The 19692-nt window shown below is 41.8% G+C and overlaps 3 protein-coding genes and 1 pseudogene across 3 annotated transcripts; 3 read left to right on the top strand and 1 right to left on the bottom strand.

The window, feature by feature from the left end:
• The first annotated feature begins 594 nt into the window (after positions 1-594).
• LOC138025306 (uncharacterized) lies at positions 595-1629 on the top strand. Its single transcript, XM_068872540.1, has one exon. The coding sequence runs from the start codon at positions 595-597 to the stop codon at positions 1627-1629; it is 1035 nt and encodes a 344-aa protein (XP_068728641.1).
• A 5050-nt stretch (positions 1630-6679) lies between these two features.
• On the top strand, positions 6680-7306 carry LOC138025305 (uncharacterized; the record flags this gene model as incomplete). The annotated part of the gene is made up of 1 exon (XM_068872539.1): positions 6680-7306. A coding segment is annotated over one exon (627 nt), but the record flags the coding sequence as incomplete, so codon positions are not given.
• Positions 7307-12258: 4952 nt separating this feature from the next.
• LOC138025304 (uncharacterized) lies at positions 12259-12819 on the top strand. Its single transcript, XM_068872538.1, has one exon. It carries the CDS (start codon positions 12259-12261, stop codon positions 12817-12819), a length of 561 nt encoding a protein of 186 aa, XP_068728639.1.
• Positions 12820-14131: 1312 nt separating this feature from the next.
• Positions 14132-16843, bottom strand: LOC138025303 (uncharacterized; annotated as a pseudogene).
• Between the last annotated feature and the right edge of the window lie 2849 nt (positions 16844-19692).

Below are 19692 nucleotides of genomic sequence, written 5' to 3'. Positions count from 1 at the left end.
GATCTTAAGATCTATGCAGCGTCGGAGAAGAAGTTGAATACCGTCCTTAGATCAACCAGAGGTAAGATGCAAGACATAGGGCTTCAGTGGAACCCTAAGAAGTGCTCAGTCGTGCATGTTAAGAGGGGTGTAAAAGTGGAAGATGCGGAAGGAGTTAAGTTTGATGAGTCATCAGTCATACAGTGTTTGAAAGAAGGCAAGCAGTACAAATTTCTTGGAGTACTGGAAACATCGAGACAAGAAGATCAATTGGCCTTTAAGGTTGCCTCAGAGGAGTATTTAAAGAGACTCTCTGTTATATGGTCCAGCCCTCTTTCAGATTACCATCGAGTGGTAGCTTCAAACCAGTATGCCCTGCCTGTTCTGAGTTATTTAATGTGGACCCAGCACCTGCCAATCACTGACCTTCAACAAATCGACCGAGAAGCACGCAAGATCGTAGTCAGCAATGGTGGTAAACATCCTTTGGGTTCAACCGCATTGTGATATCTATCGCGGGATCAGGGCGGGCGAGGCCTGAGATCGGTGGAGGAGGAGTATAAGGCCATCAAGATCAAAGGCGCACTTAAACTGTTCAAGAACACTGATCCGACAATGGAGCTTGTTCGGAAGTTCGAAGAACGTTCAGGTGTGCTAGGCCATAGCTCACTCATCAAGGAGGCGACAAAGTTTAGTAGAGATCTTGGATTAGAGCTATCTCTTACATACCCTACCCCAATGTGCTGCACGGAGGAAGGTGAAGTATTGAAAGAGTCAAACATCAAGCAGAAGCTAAGAAGCGCACAGCAGAAGAAATTGAAAGATCAGGTATCAGGCCAAGCTTGGCAGGGAAAGTTGATAGCTTCTCGATGGGAAGAAGAACAAGAAGGCTCTGGTACAGGGGATGTCCGACAATTCCATAGCTTTAGTTGGCTGTGGCAATGGAGGACATGCCCGACATATGTTATCGCTGGCGTGTTTGAGCTGTACCAACAGTTACTTCCCACCCGAGTGTACCAGAGTAAGAAGACAAGAACGGGGTCAAACCAGATTATGTGCCGTTTATGCGGCAAGGCAGCTGAGACGGTGGCCCACGTATTAGCTGGTTGCTCTGCGCTTGCGCAGTCCAAATATCTGCAACGGCATAATGCGGTGTTGAAAGTAATTTTTTTTGAGATGTTGTACAGCCTAGACCTAATGGACAGTGTACCGCCATGGTATTCACTGAGCGAGCCTAAACCTGTCTATCAAAATGACCGAGCGCAAGCCTTCTGGGATGTCCCTGTTTATGCAGATCATGTGACGGTGAGAGCTAACAGAATTGACGCCCGAATAGTGGATAGCACAGCAAAATCTGTCATCTTGCTGGAGATGAGCTGTCCTTGGATGAATAACAGGGAGATCAAGAGCTGCGAGAAGACGGAAAAGTATGCCCCATTGCGACTGGAATTGAAGAGGCAGTTTCCTGGATATCAAGTGAAACAGTTTAACATCGTAATGGACGTGTTAGGAGGATACAGTGAGGAACTGGTGAACACCATCCGAAGTCTTGTAGGAGTTAAAAGGGGCAAAGAAGTTTTGTTGAAAATGCAGAAGGTCGTTTTGTCTGAAAGTCTGCACATTGCGAGATCTTTCAAAGTGTTAACATAAGCAGATACTAACTCCGGTCAGAGACAACAGAACAATTATTTAGGATCGTCTTAGATGCTGTAATATTATTGTTTTAATAGGTCTGAAGAGATTCATTTCACATTTCTACCTTTTTAAGAATCGAAGTTAACCTTTTAATTCGCTTATATAGAGATCGATATATGTAGATACGAACTTTTTAGATATATTCAGGTTATTTTTACAGCCTTTAGGTTACGCAATTGCGCCCTATTGAGCTAAGTGCTAAGCTAGCATACGAACGTTTATACTGCATTCTATAATAATAATAATAATTTTGAGCCTCAGCTCATAACTTAGATGCCTTTATCAATAGCAAAGAAGAGTATTGCGAGGTTGCATTTTGCAGTGGAATTGAATACGCACCGAAACAATCTTACTTGAGGAGGCTCGAAAGGGTTTCAACACTTAAAATACTCTCTGTTTAGATCCAATAACGCTACAACAATGTATCACGTAACAGCAATGTTATGGTACCATATGCAACACCGATTATTTTCAAACAAGATGTGATCATTATTGTGATGTAATAAGGTACCTTGGCAACGGGAAAGCCCAGCAAAGACACCCTATATTTTGGATTTAGTTGCTCATATTTCAAAAACGAACTCAGTGCCCCGCTCCCCTTTTTTTATTGGTGAGAGGTGATAAGAAGGTTACGATGAAACTTTCGGCAAAGTTTACAAAAAATCTTTCAGAGGATTCAGAGATGTATTTTAAAAAATCACAAAATTAAGGTGGCTCTGAATCCACCAACCAGAATTTTTTTAAAACTTTGCAGAAAGTTTCATCATGCCCTTCTGAATACCTTTTAGAAATAAAAAAAATTGGGGGTCGCCGATTTCGTTTTTGAAATATAAGCAACAAAAGACTAAATAAAGGGAGTTTTTACAGGGCGTGCCCGTTGCCACGGTGACATATTACGTCAAAATAATGACTGTATCTTGTTCAACAATAATCCGTGTTTCATTTGGTACTACAATATTACCAGTAGATGATACAACGTTGTGGTACCGATCCTTCTAATAAGAGCGTCACTTGGAAGCGTTGAAACTGGTTCGAGCCTCCGTTATTCGTGATATAAGTTGTGGTTGCTCAACTTGGTGAAGTACAATGATATTTGTGTATTATCGTTTGTCTTACCACTTCCTCAACAAAAATTCCGGAAATCCAAATTTAGTGTTAATTTGTTTGGTTACAGTTATGATTCTCAAGAGCTGTGAAAACTAGGATTTTAGTCTTGGCTTACTCTTGGCATGTTGTCGACATTGTGATTTGACAAGAGCTGTTCTCAGTAATTATTACAGCCGACCCAATGCCGGTTCAGCGATGCACTGGTCCATCACGAGCGACCATTGGAGTTCAGGGATATTTTAAAGAAAAGATCACGGATCACAGCCTTAACCGCAAAATCTCATAACACCGCAAAAATTATGACCTTTTCGTAGGTCATAAAAGATGAAAGAACGTTTAGAGAGAAAGTCAATTCTTGGCTCACAAGAACATATCCTTTATTAACCCCAGCCCAAGCCTTAATCACATCAATTCCAAGCAGGAGACTTTTCACTGGCGCAGAATAAAATTGGAAAAAAACTTTAGGGTTGTTGCAAGTGGAAGTTTTTCGTACAAGTAAGAGAAGGATCAGAAGGCGGATGGACATTATACCAATTGGTATTTCTCATGGCGGAATAAACAACTGGTAAACTTAGCACATCATAGGGCTCCTGGCCCTTGTTATTAAAGCGTTTTGCACTAGCGGGAGATTTTTAAGCTGCTTGTGTCATTGAAATCCCATTTCTTATACTTTCGCTCCTACTCAAATGGCTGAAGCATCTTATGGCATAATTGTCCTTCTGTTCGCCTTGTTAGAAACCCCGGTCACCTTACTGTAGAGTTCATTTTGACCGGTCAGTTGCCTTCCGCTCCCTTTATAGTACAAATCTTTCGTTCCACCCCACTCCGGACTTGAGGAGCGTGAAGTTTCATCCAAAGAATTTTATCACGTCCGGGAAGGGGTGGAGGGAAAGATTTTTCTAAGGGAGCGGTGATTTGTCACCAGCTGACTATCTGGGTGCACGGCTGATCGTCACAGGAATGTTGACAGAAGGCAAAATTGAAATTTTGTGGCAAATTTCCCTTCGCAAAGTGGACAGAGAGATTATGTTCAATAGAATCTTCGAACATGTGGCTGGCCGAGTTTCAGGCGGATTGAAGGATTTTGGCCACATTTTTGGCTCGATTTCTCGGTTCGCTTTTCCGATCGACTGGCGAGCGTTTCCTAGCTACCTTCTCTCTCTTTTGGAGATAGGTCTTCGGTTGAGCATATTCCTCGAAATCGAGGACAGAATGGCACCAAGTTACCAAAGAACGATCACAAAGAGACAACAGACAGGTGAGTGCAACATTAATGATTATTTCGTTTATGAAGTCTTCTGATTTGTATCGACTAAAAGTCGCCATACGAGCTCTCTAAATTCAAAACACAACACATTTCGGCCACCTGTGGGTAGACACATTTCAAAAGACGCACAGCATCGGTCTTTGAACAGATTCCTGTGAACTCTGCACGGTGCAATGCGGCCAAGAGAAGTCAATGAATTCAGTAAGCACACAATATTTAATAAATGAATTCCGCGTTTATGCTTGCTAGGTGGTATGCTATCAACCACAAAATTTTTGAACTTCAGAGCAACAAGGTACATGTATCCCAAATCAACACTTAACTAAGCGTCTTGTTGGACACAAAATTAACAAATAATATTTTTGTTTTTGGGGTTTGTCTATTGTAGGAAACGTGATTGGAAATCAAACGGGCCAAACACCATCTGCAGGATGCACGGTAACACTCCAAAGTATCGGAATTTACCGGAATCAGAAATCTTTAATAGTACGTTCCCATCGCATTTTTCCTGTGTTGTCTCATTGATTTCATCTTTTTTCCTACGTTATATATCCTGTTATGTTTACCAAAATTTCAAATCATTAGCACTAAAACTACCAGTAACTTTCTTTCAAGCACCGATCCATAGCTTATTTTTAGACTGTAAAGATATTGAATGGGTCCATAACAAATCCTTTAATACTGGTGTCAAGCTTTAGGCTTTCACACTTCGACGTGTGCGTCCTGTTCAAGCTGTGCGCAAGCGCGGGGTTCGCTGACATTACCGCGCAACCACAGGGCACAATAACATAACATAGACGAGCTGAAGAAAGATGAGATATCTTATACTACAGACCCAGACTCGGAGAGGTTAATTTGGCCTTAGATTGCAGTATAATCGTATTTATCGGTATGAGTGTGACGTCGCATACGAGGCAGAGATTATTCATTGTTCTTTGCCACAGTGCCTATAGTCCTCTCTCTTTCTCCCCCTTACCTTTCTTTGCTTCCTGAAATAGTCAAACACCCCGCGACGGCACAAAACAACTTCAGGGACATTAAAAAAAACTTCGTAACACATAAAGAAATTTGAAATAAAGTAAATGATACCAAGAGGGAGAAATTGATGAGCAAACGAAAAAAAAAAAAAAATCATAAAACTGACCACAATGAGCAGAGGCTCGCTTTCACGTGGAATCTTGGCAAGGTGGCAGTTCCCACTACCAATTAGAATGAAAGCTCTCTTTTAAATAAACAAAAGTTACGGTTTTTTTAATGTCCCCTAAAGCCCCCTTTATATGGAGAAAAGTTGTTCCGGATAGAAGGGTCACCCGCCTACCCAAGCTACCCTGAGCGAGCCATCTTTTCCTACATCAGTTTCCTTACAACACACGGCGATCCGTTTACACGAGAAAAAAAAACGTTGGCTCGGCTAGAGGGGTGACCCGCCTCGCTACGACGCGCAAATTTCACAAGAATATTTGTTTTAAAAAGAATGTAAAGGTGGTTGCCATTTTGTGAAAATGGTTTTTGGCCTTACTTCATTCTCGCTGTTCAAGGTTTGTGATATTTCATCAATAGCCTCGACCCCCTTTTCGTCCTTGTCCGCCAAGTTTCTTGAAAATGATGCTTGAAGCCTGGGCTGTAAGATAAGATAGCGATTCGTGACTGGATAGCAGCGCGGACTTGTCTCGACCAAAGGCACAACTTTTTGTTGGAAGAGCGGCAAAACACTGCAACATGGTTGCGTCGAGCAGAATTGTTGGTTCGAGCAAAGTTGGAGCGTTGAATCTATCTTCTTACGATAGATTGACCAGGGCTTAAGGCTATTGTTTCATGGTGTAGTCTTAGCCGTCCTCGTCGTTCCTGCTAAAGCTCCCTAATGACAGCATGTGCGAGTGCTGTCTTCCCAATCTCTTTATAATCAAAACTATGACGGACAGCACTTGACTCGGTTGAAAGGGTCAGTTCTTTTGTCATATAAACGCTCGCTAAAGTTGCCTCGGCTGGGAGGGTGACCCTCTCTCCCGAAACCACTTTTCTCCGTATTAACGGGCCGTATGAAAACGGTACAAATCGAGCCAAGTTACTGATTCAGTTGCTCGTTTGCATTAATCTCGCGCAAATCAAAGAGACTCATGCGAGCTTCATGTGAGGATCAGCCTGTGGGAACAACAAGTTGGTCAAATAAAAAGGAACTTTGGAACCGGTTGAAGTGGTCCAATATAAGGGATTACCACAAACTAAACCGAAATGGATTTGTCTCATTTGACTTCGAACCAAAATATCTGGAAACTTTGGATCAATGTAAAGGGCCCATTGATGTGCAAGATTCCCATGATTCGCTTGTCATACGCAAACAGAAGTGTCTTGATAGATCACTTCTGTCCACAGTCCAAAGCGTTAAAAAACATGTGCTAAGAAAGAGGTTGCTAAAAAGTTGCAAGGACTTCGTCTGCAAAGCCAAAATTTCTGATAGAACAAGAATCGCAGATATTGCAAAACTAACAAATTTCTAACAAACTAAACGGATAAATGAAAATGTCTCTCTGTCTGTGTACAAGGATATGGAATGAAATTGAAATTATTACTTTTTTGTTAGGGTAGCAGTTCTCCTCATCATAAAATTTTTCTTTTTTCCATCCTCACTCCTGCCTGGATTACCTGAGGCATGGCGTTTCTAAGTGTGGAATCTACAAGCTCTTCGACTCCAGCGGTAACAGCTTTCCGGCATATTGCGATTTTCAGTCAGAACTCGGATCTGCTTGGACCTTAGTGATGTCTTGGAGCCATTCACGTCGCGGCCTTGTCCCATTTCGAAACACTCCATTCAAGTTTGACGCACCAGTGAACGAGAACGCGCAAAATTGGAATCTATATCGCCTGAGTTTGGCGCTAATGAGATCCTTGAAGAGTCACTCCACCCACTGGCGAGCAACATGCAGTTTCCCAATCCACGGCGTCGATTATCGCGATTATGTTCGTGGAAACTTTAAGGACTTTAACATCGTAGATTTTCTCGGAAGTTGCGAGTGCAAAAAAGTAGAATTCGGTAACATTCGGGGGCATGTTGGCATGCACGTCACAGTAAGTTTCTGGCAGAAAACTAATTCTTGGTTACTGCACATTAGCACTCCAAATAATTTTCAGTTTAAACCGTCTGCTGGCTCTGTATCAAGTGAAGACAACTTTGGTGGTTATTGGGCCAGCAATCCGGCGTTCCGCTGTTCCGAGAATGATGCGTCGACTGCACAGTGGTGGTTTGGAGGTCATCTGTGAGAGACAGTTCAGTAACCCACAGTCGGGAGGGGGGGAGGGGGAGGGCTCAGTGATACAAGAAGTAGAACACATATCAATCAATCAATCCATCAACTTTATTCAATACACGGTAAATGGCTCAGCAAGCTGGTTTTCAGACATGCAGTGTAGAAATTACAAAAATATAAATGCTAAAATTACAAGAAGTACAAGATATAAACGTTACAATGACTAATGAACTAGGTATAACTTAGCGCTAAATATTTTTAATGTCAAGGAAATTTAAACAATAGTAATAATTAGGAACAAGCATAGTTTACTATATAATAATACGAAACAAGCCATATAAAAATTTGCCCTAGCCATGGAATTGGAGAAAACATAATGATAGATCATACACATAACACATAAATTATGATGTTAGATCATAACCGAGATGAGATATGAAGAAATTGCCAAGTAAATTAAAAAAAATAAAAAACCTCATGACCTGTCTCGTTTTGTGACTGTATTGTGTGGATTTCGTGCTTCACTCATTGACAAATTGCAAATTTTAGTTCTTTTGCGTTTAATCACATCTCCTTTCCCGATCAATCATGGAGCCCCACGACACTGGAAAAAATCTTTGTTAAATCATGACATTGCGGTGAGGTAATGGAGAATACATATGAAATGAATCATATATTGAAATGCGTATATGAAATCAAGCTTTGATCCTCGCAGTTATGAACGCAATTTGAGAAATAGCGTAGATAAACCTGAAAATTTTCAAACGGGGTTTGAACTCGTGACCTCGCGATGCCATTGCGACGCTCTAAGAAGCTGACCTATGAAGCCACTGATGTTGGGAGCTGGTCATTTGTGGTTTCTAATGTTCCCGTGATGAATGAGTCAATGAATGAAATGATATGTGAAATGAATCATATTTGTTATGAGGATAAGAATTACTTTTAATTTATCTTTCATGCAATTCCAGCCATATCTAGAATTTTCGTAGAATCTGTAATATTCCATGTGACTCAGCAGTTTTCAAAAATAGTACACCTTGTAATACACTATAAATAGCAACTGAAAATTCTAGATGCTTAGAGTAAAAGTATAAAAGCAGGCTCGCAAGTAATTGAAAGACTGACTCTCTCTCTCCCTATTTGCCCGAGGGCTTACCCTCGTGACTCGCTGTGATTGAACTTATGCTATGGATGGATGCTGTACTGTGAGGAAGCTATAATCAGCTGTGATAACTATGGTGGAGCTATAACATTTGACCTTTCTATATCCAGAGAAAAGAAAGAGAACACAGAGACGATAGCCGTAAAGGGAAGAACACAAAGTATTCAGAGTTCATTATGAAGTACACAGTAAGAGTTTGTGTACAAAGAAAATCCAGTGAGTGGAAATAATCCAGTGAATCAAGAAAATCAAGAATTGTTGTTTCCAGTCACTGGAACCTGGAGTTTGAAGTTACAGTAATCAAGATCAATACCTGTATGGCCATGAAAGACAGTAAGTCTGCTTTGCTTTACGAACTGCTTAACTTAATCTTTAACCTAAGTAATTGCAACAGTGTAAAACTGATTAAATAATAGTTAAAAAGAGTAATTACCTGCTTGTTGTCACACTTTTGTTGCATGCCTCATATCCTACTCGGTAGTTTTTGTCACTTATGCCTTGCTCGCGGACATCTCTTGGTTATTCCAGCACGTGACATATACGATTCATCATATATGATGGAACATTAGAACCCACCAATATCATATCCGTAGTTCATTATATGATTCATTTCAACTTAATTTTAGAGATGCAAGCCATACTGTACAGGTTACAGGAACGCCTACGTAACATGCATTGGTAGGACTTTTCAGATCGAGGTTAAACTGATTTAATAAGTTAGTATATCCCTTTTGTTTATTGAGAACGTCTAATTGAGAGGAAGGAGGTCTGACATCTTACGAAGCAGCATTTCTCTAAGCGGAACATAGAGGTAGTGAACGTAGCTCGAGATGTAGAAGCCCAAACTCAGGCTTTCGATTTTTCCTTTACTACTTCTTTTAATGAAATTCATTCTCTTACGTTATATGGTTCGCCGCAAATCACTTATCAGAAGTGAACATAGGCTACGATTCTTACACCTGTACATCAGTATCCAGATGAAGCATGGGCTACCGCGGATTCTTGTGCGTGTAAAGTACACGAATTTCCCTTCAGATGTGACAAGTGGATAGAAGGGGGCTTAAGCACGCGCGTTTGTGAGACACAGACGGACACCGAAAGTGAGCTGTTTTCCCTTTTAATTTGTCTTCATACAACCACATTCACATTACCGTTGCAACTATCTTTTCTCCATTACAGACGATTAGTATAAAAATCTGGGAGACACCATTGTTCTGGCACGGGGAATATTCTCTTCAGGTTGCCGTCCGCATCTCAAAAACGCGAGGGCTTAAGCTCTCTATTATTTAAATATCCCCAACCAATTGCTTTGACACAAATAACAATAACAACAGGGCAACGGTTACACGTCACAGTTACTCAAGATAACGTACGGCGCCCGGAATATTTGAAAACAAGTGATCCTAAGATGCGCTTTTTTAGATACAATCAATTTTTGGTAAAAATTCCAAACAAATTTGATTGTAAACATTCTTCCCTGTATAATGACTATAAGAAATGTTGGACACTGACTTATTTGAACGTCAAACGACGTTCTCAAAAACCTTGGTAAAGACGTTTCGACCCTTCGAAGACCTTCGGTCATCCTCGGTTTGAATTTGACAAAAAAGCGACAGCTTCTTACAACGGTTCATATTTGCGTATGTGCGTAACTACAAGCCTGAGTACACTTGATCTCTGCGCGAGACGAGGAACATTATGCAAGTGAAACATAAATGTCAGGAATTTCTATATGTTCATTCCCCGCATTCTGGTCTCTCTTTGAATGCCAAGCCTCCAGGAAAAGTCTCTTGTGATAGTCAACTGCCTTGTCAACTATAGTGGCGTGGTCAAAGTCCATATTATGGCCACATTGGTTTGCGTGTTGCGCAATTTTAGAATTGCCGTCGCAAACACGGACAGCTCGTCTATGTTCACTAAGCCTTGTGGCAAGAGCTCTATCAGTTTGGCCATAATATGCGAAATCGAAATCAAGGCAGTTTACTTTGTATACAATACATCGAGACTGAAACAGGGTTGGTTTGTCCTTTGGTCTTGAAAAGATTGTGCCTAAAGTGCTGAGTGGTTTAAAACCAACTTTGATTCCGTTGTTGCGTAGCAAGGAAAGGAAAGGAAAGGAAAGGAAAGGAACTTTATTTAAGTGTCTAGTCGTTCTAGGGCTGGAGCGCTAATTGGGGACACTGTAAACTGAAATGAACAATGAAAGTAAATCAAGTCAATTGTTCGTTTTTGAGGAGAGGGGAAACCGGAGTACCCGGAGAAAACCTCTCGGTGCAGAGTAGAGAACCAACAAACTCAACCCACATATGACCCCGAGTCCTGGAATCGAACCCGGGCCACATTGGTGGGAGGCGAGTGCTCTCACCACTGCGCCATCCCTGCACCCCACTCTCGACACTCTTTCTCGACACTCTTTCTGTTACGCCTTTCGCGTAGGGTAGGACAACAAATGGTGTTGTTACTTCATTTGTAGTGTTGTTAGCGCTGGAGTCGCGATGCCTGACTTTGCGTGCCGAGTCACATTTCTTGGTAAATTGCAAGGGATAGTTGTTGTTCATCAAGACTTTCATAATATGTTGCTTTTCTTTGCGTTTCCCTCTATTTGTTGACGGGATTTTCTCCGCTCTATCAAGGAGTGTATTAACTACTGATCTTTTGTGTTGAGCTGGATGATGAGAGTAGAAATCAAGATATTTATCAGTGTGTGTCGGCTTTCGGTACACGTTGACCTGTATGCGACCGTTTGCTCTAACTGTTGTAGTGTCTAAAAGGAGAGACCGTTGTCGCTTTCAACCTCACTAGTAAATTGTATGTGTGGGTTAATAGAGTTGAGGTGGGCATGGAACTCCTGCACGTACTCCTTTGGCAGGCAAACGTGGCTGTCATCGACGTACCTATACCACCATCTTGGAGGGTGAGCGGGCCGTGGAAATTGCTCTTTCCTCTACAAACTCCATCACCAGGTTGGCTATGGTTGCACTCACAGGCGAGCCCATGGCGCAGCCAAACGTTTGATGATAGTGCTCCTTTTCATAAGTAAAATAGCTGTTCCGCAGAACGAACTCTAACAATCGCATTATGTTACCCTTGGAAACATTAATGCGCTCTATTAGGTTATTATCGCTGTTATTATCCAACCAATTACCGAGGATGAAATCATGGTTTCCTTCGATGTTGTTTCTCTATTCACGTCTATCCCGGTGGAATTAGCTCTGCAGGGTACCCGTGAAAGATTAGACAGCGATAATAACCCAATAGAGCGCACTAATGTTTCCAAGGGTAACATAATGCGATTGTTAGAGTTCGTTCTGCGGAACTGCTATTTTACTTATGAAAAGGAGCACTATCATCAAACGTTTGGCTGCGCCATGGGATCGCCTGAGTGCAACCATAGCCAACCTGGTGATGGAGTTTGTAGAGGAAAGAGCAATTTCCAGGGCCGCCCACCCTCCAAGATGGTGGTATGGGTACGTCGATGACAGCCACGTTTGTCTGCCAAAGGAGTACGTGCAGGAGTTCCATGCCCTCCTCAACTCTATTAACCCACACATACAATTTACTAGTGAGGTTGAAAGCGACAACGGTCTCTCCTTTTTAGACACAACAACAGTTAGAGCAAACGGTCGCATACAGGTCAACGTGTACCGAAAGCCGACACACACTGATAAATATCTTGATTTCTACTCTCATCTCCAGCTCAACACAAAAGATCAGTAGTTAATACACTCCTTGATAGAGCGGAGAAAATCCCATCAACAAATAGAGGGAAACGCAAAGAAAAGCAACATGTTATGAAAGTCTTGATGAACAACAACTATCCCTTGCAATTTATCAAGAAGTGTGACTCCGCACGCAAAGCCAGGCATCGCGACTCCAACACTAACAACACTACAAATGAAGTAACAACACCATTTGTTGTCCTACCCTACGTGAAAGGCGTAACAGAAAGAGTGTCGAGAGTGCTACGCAACAACGGAGTCAAAGTTGGTTTTAAACCACTCAGCACTTTAGGCACAATCTTTTCAAGACCAAAGGACAAACCAACCCTGTTTCAGTCTCGATGTATTGTATACAAAGTAAACTGCCTTGATTGCGATTTCGCATATTATGGCCAAACGGATAGAGCTCTTGCCACAAGGCTTAGTGAACATAGACGAGCTGTCCGTGTTTGCGACGGCAATTCTAAAATTGCGCAACACGCAAACCAATGTGGCCATAATATGGACTTTGACCACGCCACTATAGTTGACAAGGCAGTTGACTATCACAAGAGACTTTTCCTGGAGGCTTGGCATTCAAAGGGAGACCAGAATGCGGGGAATGAACATATAGAAATTCCTGACATTTATGTTTCACTTGCATAATGTTCCTCGTCTCGCGCAGAGATCAAGTGTACTCAGGCTAGTAGTTACGCACATACGCAAATATGAACCGTTGAAAGAAGCTGTCGCTTTTTTGTCAAATTCAAACCGAGGATGACCGAAGGTCTTCGAAGGGTCGAAACGTCTTTACCAAGGTTTTTGAGAACGTCGTTTGACGTTCAAATAAGTCAGTGTCTAACATTTGTTATAGTCATTATGCAAATTCCTCACTGCAATTTCAGCATATTCTTTCCTGTAGTTCATAGCTTTTTTGGTTGTCATGGAGATTCCCTTTAAGAACTCAATTAATAAGTGCAACTGAATTTCTGCAACTTTTGCTTTGCCACCATTTCCTTGCCTATTTAGAGAAAAATTTCCCGACAATGAAACTGAAACAGGAGCACATTGGCTCCTGATCTGAAACTGGTAAATACTTTGCTAGTGCAGACAAATCAAATTATTAAAACTAGTAACAAAAACCTTTTAAATCAATGGTTCCTTCAAGTTAGGAAGATGCACGCGTCATGCCAACTCAAGCGCGACACCATTCTTTTCGCGCCACAGCCAGCCGTAAGGATTTTAATAGGTTTCAGGAGCTTGCCATACCAACCCTATGATTCAAGCATTGCGCGTATTTTTAAATTTTCAGAACGACACGAGTTCTTCGGCTCTGCATGGACTGTTTAGATTGGCCAATAAGAATAAAGTTATTGTCAAACGAAGACAAAAATAACACAAGCCAAGTATGCAAATTGTGCAAACAATTGATGTAAATTGATGTAGATGTGAGTCTCCTGCGGAAGGGTTAGTTCTAAAAATTGAAAAATATGCGTTAAGGTTGACTCAACGATATACCGCATAGGAAAGCTCCGACTCCGACGCAAATTGCGTGACGAGTCACAAGAATGTCTGCGCAGGAGGCTAGGACTCATGGGCTCCAGTAGGCTTTCGGTTTACGACTCAGTCTCCCAATTTTTTTCCCGGTATTTAATGTGCGGAGTCACAAAAAGACACGGCATTGTTTCCACAAAAGATTCTTATTACGCACCTTATTCATAATCCAACTAAGTTAACCTTCAATCAAATCTAACCTTCAATATTCCCAGACTGACCACCAACAAGCATAAGGAATTGAAAAATTTTCTGACCCCTGAGAGAGACAAAGTGAAAGGCACGTGCATTTCAGGGGGAAAGTCGAAACTCTAAAGGGACCGACTCATTAGCTGCGTTATCGTGAATTTCTACTGTTTGCACGTCTACGTGAAGTAGTACTTCTCACAGATGACCTCCAAACCACCACTGCGTTGTCAGTGCATCAGAACTTGGGGTTGGTGTGGTCATGTAGACCGAAATTGTCCTCGGCTGACACCGAACCGGAGGAAGGATTAAACTGACAGCCAGTAGCCGAACTGTAAATATGCAAGGACCATCTGCCAACTTCCTGCCAGAAACGTGCAGTAAGGTGACCACGGATGTTGATAAATTCTACTTTCCTGCATTGCTTCCTCAAACGTAATCCATGAAATCGACGCTGTGGATCGGGAAACCGCATGTTGATCGCCAGTGAGTGGAGAGACTCTGCAGGGATCTCATTCGTGCCAAACTCAGGCGGTACAGTTTCCAGTTCTGTGCGTTCTCGTTTACCGGTGAGTCAATCTTGAATGGAGTATTACGAAATGGGGCAAGGCTGGGACGTGTATGGCTCCAAGACATCACCAAGGTCCAAGCAGATCCGGGTTCTGACTGAAAATCGCAATAAGCCGGAAAGCTGTTACCAAGGGATCGGAGTTGAACAGTTTGTAGATTCCACAATTTGAGGTACCTTCTCGCAAATAATCCAGGCTGGAGTAAGCATGGAGAGTTCCCTGATCGATACCCTTTGGATGCGGACAGGAGTTTCCCTGAAAGACTAATGAAATTCATTTTTGATTATTTGCATGCGACACATTTTTGCGCAATATATTACTAACAACACCATAAATTACAGTAGACCTTTCGAAATGTACGTGTGTTGCCAGCACATTGATTCTGTCTAATTTCGACGGATATCAAGGCCTCCGCGATTTGTGGAAAACTTGCTTGCCTCCTTCTAGCCGGGTTACTTCATGCCGTTAAGTTTGACTCATGATAATCTGTCACTTTCTGTACACGCACTGAGGTGCAAACGATCAGAAAATATACGTTGCTTCTTCTTTTTCCTCTTCTTGTGCAGTCTTCTTCTTCTTACTGTTATAGACTAATTATGTGGAATACTCAATTAGGGATCTGGCTCATGTCAGTCGTTTTGCCATCGAAAAAAATGATGGATCATCAGCTTGAAAAGATGTTCCTCTTAAGTCGATCCCTTGGTAACAGCTTTCCGGCTTAAACAAGGATATGTGTAGTGCGAGATCCGGGAAGAGATCAAACGTCCCCTCCCCGGAAAAAAAAAAGGCCCTGATGTAGCAAGCGTGTCTTCATTGAGCCTTTGCTAAGAGTGTGAATGGAAGGGCAGGAAGCTCGGATCTTACCGTGCAATCAGCGGGAGCATTTTTTTTGGTTTGACTTTCAATTTGTTTTCCTGCAGCATACAATCCCTGATACAAAAAATAGAGTATATTTAGAAAGTATTTATTTTGTGAACACTACGGTCTAGGCAGTACCTTGCATATGTACATATCTTTCGTACCCTGGTGTTGGCACTGTTTCGCCCTTGTTTACGCAAGGGAGCTCGTCACTGCCATTGGCTAGGGACTACATGGCCGGTCTATAACGGCATGGGGAAATTAGATCAAGGAAACCTAACCACTTGAAAAATAAAGACAAACAACAACAAGGCATTTTACATACGTTTTACATAAGGAGGAAGGGAGTGCAGGGTCATTGGCCGGGATATGTGAATTTCACACATGCTATTTTTACATCGGAAGTCTGTTTCCCGAGGCGTCCGCAACTATTAAGCATGACGTCATACGAATGAATCTGACATTGTGCATTGGCTTTCCGAGTCATTTTCTTCATCCAACAAGCCATTTTGGGGTCAAGATGTACCAATTTCCTTACTTGTGAAGGTAGTTTTCGTCAACAAACCGTAATTCCACCTGGAACGCCATTTTTAATTCTTCTTTGCGGACGTCTCGGAAAACGGTCTCGTTTTCGTGACATCTCAAAACAACTTAACTGATACTAAGATATCCCAAGGGCTAGACTCGGAGACTCCCTCTCTGTCTTCTTAATTTTCTCTTGGCATACACAAACTCTGGCCTGCACCTCATTTTTGAGTCGACACACGCGACAGCCCATAGGTGATAAATGTTTAAAACCTGAGCTCTAACGTAGAGGTCGATGGGTAATTCACTATTTGGGACTGATTTGAAGAGCCATGACGTAAACATAACATTTCACGTGAAAATATAATATCACCTTCACGAAGTTGGAGTAAAAAACTGTTTGTCTTACCAAAGCCAAGTACGCGGAAGTCTGTCTTTCGAGACGGTAGCATGCAGGCGAACCTCGGTCTGATATTCGAAAGAAAAATAAATAGTTATCAGCCTTCCACGTGCTCCGCCTTTTTCTCTTTTGACTAAGAACTTGTGAGCGAGGCAAGACTGCACGCGGACGTCTCGGAAGACAAACTTCCAGCCTAGAACAAAGACTTCCGCTCGTTTAAAAATAAATTTCGTGGACATGACATATCCCGCCCAACGCCCTGAGCCTCCCTCTCTGTCCCCTCATTTTCTCTTGGTTTTTACCTTGGTTAAATTGGTGATCCCCATTTAACTAGGTTGAATATAAACTCTAACTAGTTTAAAAGCAGCTATCAAACCCCCCTCCCCCCTCCCCCCCCCCCAAAAAAAAAAAGGAAAAAGAAAAAAAAAGGATTGAAAACACGTATACCTTCCCTCAAGCTCTGTCTTACACATCCAACACATCTTCTTAATTAATGTTTTGTATCATCTTATCGGTTTCTATATTTTTCTTATCAATTCGGTCTCAACATTACAACATGATAAGGGAGCAAAGAACTGTACTATGCACTTACCGGCATTTTCAGACTTAGGGAAACAGGTCGTTTAGCTATGTTGCACCACATATGTGGAACAAACTCTCAGATCCCATAAGTGAGTCACCATCGTTAGAAACATTCAAATCCAGACTCAAGGCGCATCTATTTAACGAGGCCTTTAATTAAAATGACCGGGTAAATAACAGTAGAAACAGCAATATATCAAGGTACGCAGACGACCATCAGATTTATACAGTAGGGCAGACGATTGAATGATAGATGAAGTGCAAAAGGACAATGAGCAGTATTTAGGCTCAGATGACCCTGATATTGAGCCAGACACAGGAACATATTGCCACATTGGAAGGAAACGTGGGCAAGGCTCTAAGTTTAATGGATTTCCCCTCTTGGGCATAGAATTAAACAGTCAAATAGCGGCCGGTGTGAAGCTAAATCAACCAGCCCAATCAGCAGACAAACAATTGAAGGACCACCTCAACCCTAATGTTCCTGAATTTGAATTACCCATTCCTTCGCCACAGCACATCGTTGATGACAACGTCACATGGACTGTCAACAATATGATTCTCAAAGGAGTAGATTACAACTCTTCAAAGATTTATGATGGAGCCCATGCGTCTTTCTGGGAAAGAATGGAGCTCCGAATGTCCCAACCACCTCCCACACCAGCTCCATTTGATGGCGATCCAGCACAGTACTTGCGATTCAGATCTAATTTCGGTCATCAAGTCGAATGCAAAATGTCCTTGAGTGAAGTGAGACAATGAACTAATTAATGGCTTACACGACTGGAAAGGCACGAAGAATCATTGAGAACTATCAAGAACTCCCCAACGGCTGTCATAGAGCATGACAAGTTCTAAGGCAAAGGTCTGGTCAAAATGCTATGATTGTGGAGTCTTTGAAAGCTTCGGTTTTTAAGGGGACCAAAGCTAAGGGCAGGTGACAGTGAAGCACTTCTCACGCTTTCTGATAAAATTGGGAACTGTTGCCATGCAATGAAAGAGCTACAATTGTAGACTCCTGTGAATTAGATTGTACCGCCAACCTGAAGCAGATATATGACCATCTACCAGATCATTTGCAGGCCAAGTGGCGTAAATCAGCAACGATGTATCGTGACAAGACTGGCGGTAGAAAGCGAACTTTGAAGGACTTTAGCTACTTCATAAGTACAGAATCCTTGACCGAGAATGATCCAGTATACAGGAGAAGCTACAGTATCTCAGTGAAGGTTAAAGCTGACATTTCAAAGAAATCTGCATTTCAACCCAGATTTACAGATATTATGCGAGCAACCACCTTAGCAACTGATGTTAGCAAACCGAAGGCTACAGAATTGAAATACTCTTCTGTCAAAGACACCTGCAAGGTTTGCAAGGGATCACACGAAATACATAAATGTCCTGTCTTCTTGGCTAAAACCGTAAACTGGCTTCGACGATTCTCCAAGTTTAATGCACTTTGCTATCGTTGTCTCTCTCCTTCTCATTTACAAAGGGAGTGCCCAGAAAGGGAAGGTTGCAATGTGCAGGACTGTGCTCACCCATCAAATCAACATCCACTACTACACTTAACTGCAACAACCGCGAGCCCAGTTGAGGAAGAGGAAGGAAATAGTGACCAGAGTTCATCACCAAGTACCAGCCTACCAGTAAATAAAGCATCTGTTACTGATTTCCATAGAGAATTTGTTTTACTCAAGGTAGTTCCAGTCCGCGTTGTTTCTGAGAGTGGTTAGGCCCTACGTACCTATGGGTTGTTAGACACAGCTGCCGTCAGTTCGATGATAAGCTCTCGCATCGCTGGGAAACTGGAGCTACAAGGGATCCCTGAAAGAGTCAGTCTGAACACTTTTACTCATACCAATCAAGACTGTGAGCTATCGCAGGTGAAGTTCCACATTGCCTCAACAAATGAAGAAGGCCCTGGCTTGCCTATCAACAATGCTCTTGAAATAGAAGATTTGACCGTGTCCAATCGCTGCTGTCCTGATCAAAAAGAACTGTCTGAATGGCCGCTCTTGGGAGACGTGGAGCTGCCTAATCACCCAGTAGATGTGAGTGAAGACTCTGTTCTTATTGGTCACAAGCTCATATCATAGCGGAGCTCCGCGCGCGGAGCACCATAGCTAAGAAAATACTGGTAACCCATCGATGCGAGAAAATTTGGTTTTTATAGTCATGATGTCATGACGTAATTTGACCACATTACCCCTGTTCTCAAAGAACTGAAATGGTTGTCTGTGGAATCTATGCTTATCTACAGGGATTGCATACTGGTTTTTAAGTGTTTAAGGGGTTTGGCCCCTGACTACCTTGCCAAAAAGTTCAAAAAGAGCTCTGAAATCCACAATAAAGGCACACGGAATAAGAATAAGATGGACATCCCAGGATACAGAACGGCCGCAGGCCAAAGAACCTTCTATTATCGAGCGGTTTCTCTGTGGAATAACCTACCTGGAAGTCTCACTGAGATGACAAACATTGCATTATTCAAAAAGGAACTAATGCGTCATTTACAAAGAGAATTTTAGAAGCTTTCAATAATTTTAACATATATCAAATTTCTTGTCAAATTTGTTCTATAAATATGATTCTAATCATTTCTTACTGTTTTATAGTTTTAAATATTTTATTGAATATTGTAATTACTTTAAGAATTTCAAATATTTAGTCATTTCTCATTGTTCTATAGTTTTAGATATTTTATTGAATATTGTAATTACTTTGAAAAGCCAGAATTTGGAAAGTAATAAAGTTATTATTAATATTATTATTATTATTATTATTATTATTATTATTATTATTAACCGTCCGTATGTACAACGTACGTACGTACGTACGTACGTCCGTACGTCCGTCCGCCCC

This window comes from Montipora capricornis, chromosome 12 (genome assembly GCF_036669925.1).
Source record: "Montipora capricornis isolate CH-2021 chromosome 12, ASM3666992v2, whole genome shotgun sequence".
Classification (NCBI taxonomy): domain Eukaryota; kingdom Metazoa; phylum Cnidaria; class Anthozoa; order Scleractinia; family Acroporidae; genus Montipora; species Montipora capricornis.
This window is presented reverse-complemented; position numbering and strand designations above follow the sequence as displayed.

Excerpts from the sequence above, each read along its gene's own strand:
- LOC138025304 (XM_068872538.1), top strand. The coding sequence starts at position 12,259 with ATGAACAACAACTATCCCTTGCAATTTATCAAGAAGTGTGACTCCGCA.
- LOC138025306 (XM_068872540.1), top strand. The coding sequence starts at position 595 with ATGGAGCTTGTTCGGAAGTTCGAAGAACGTTCAGGTGTGCTAGGCCAT.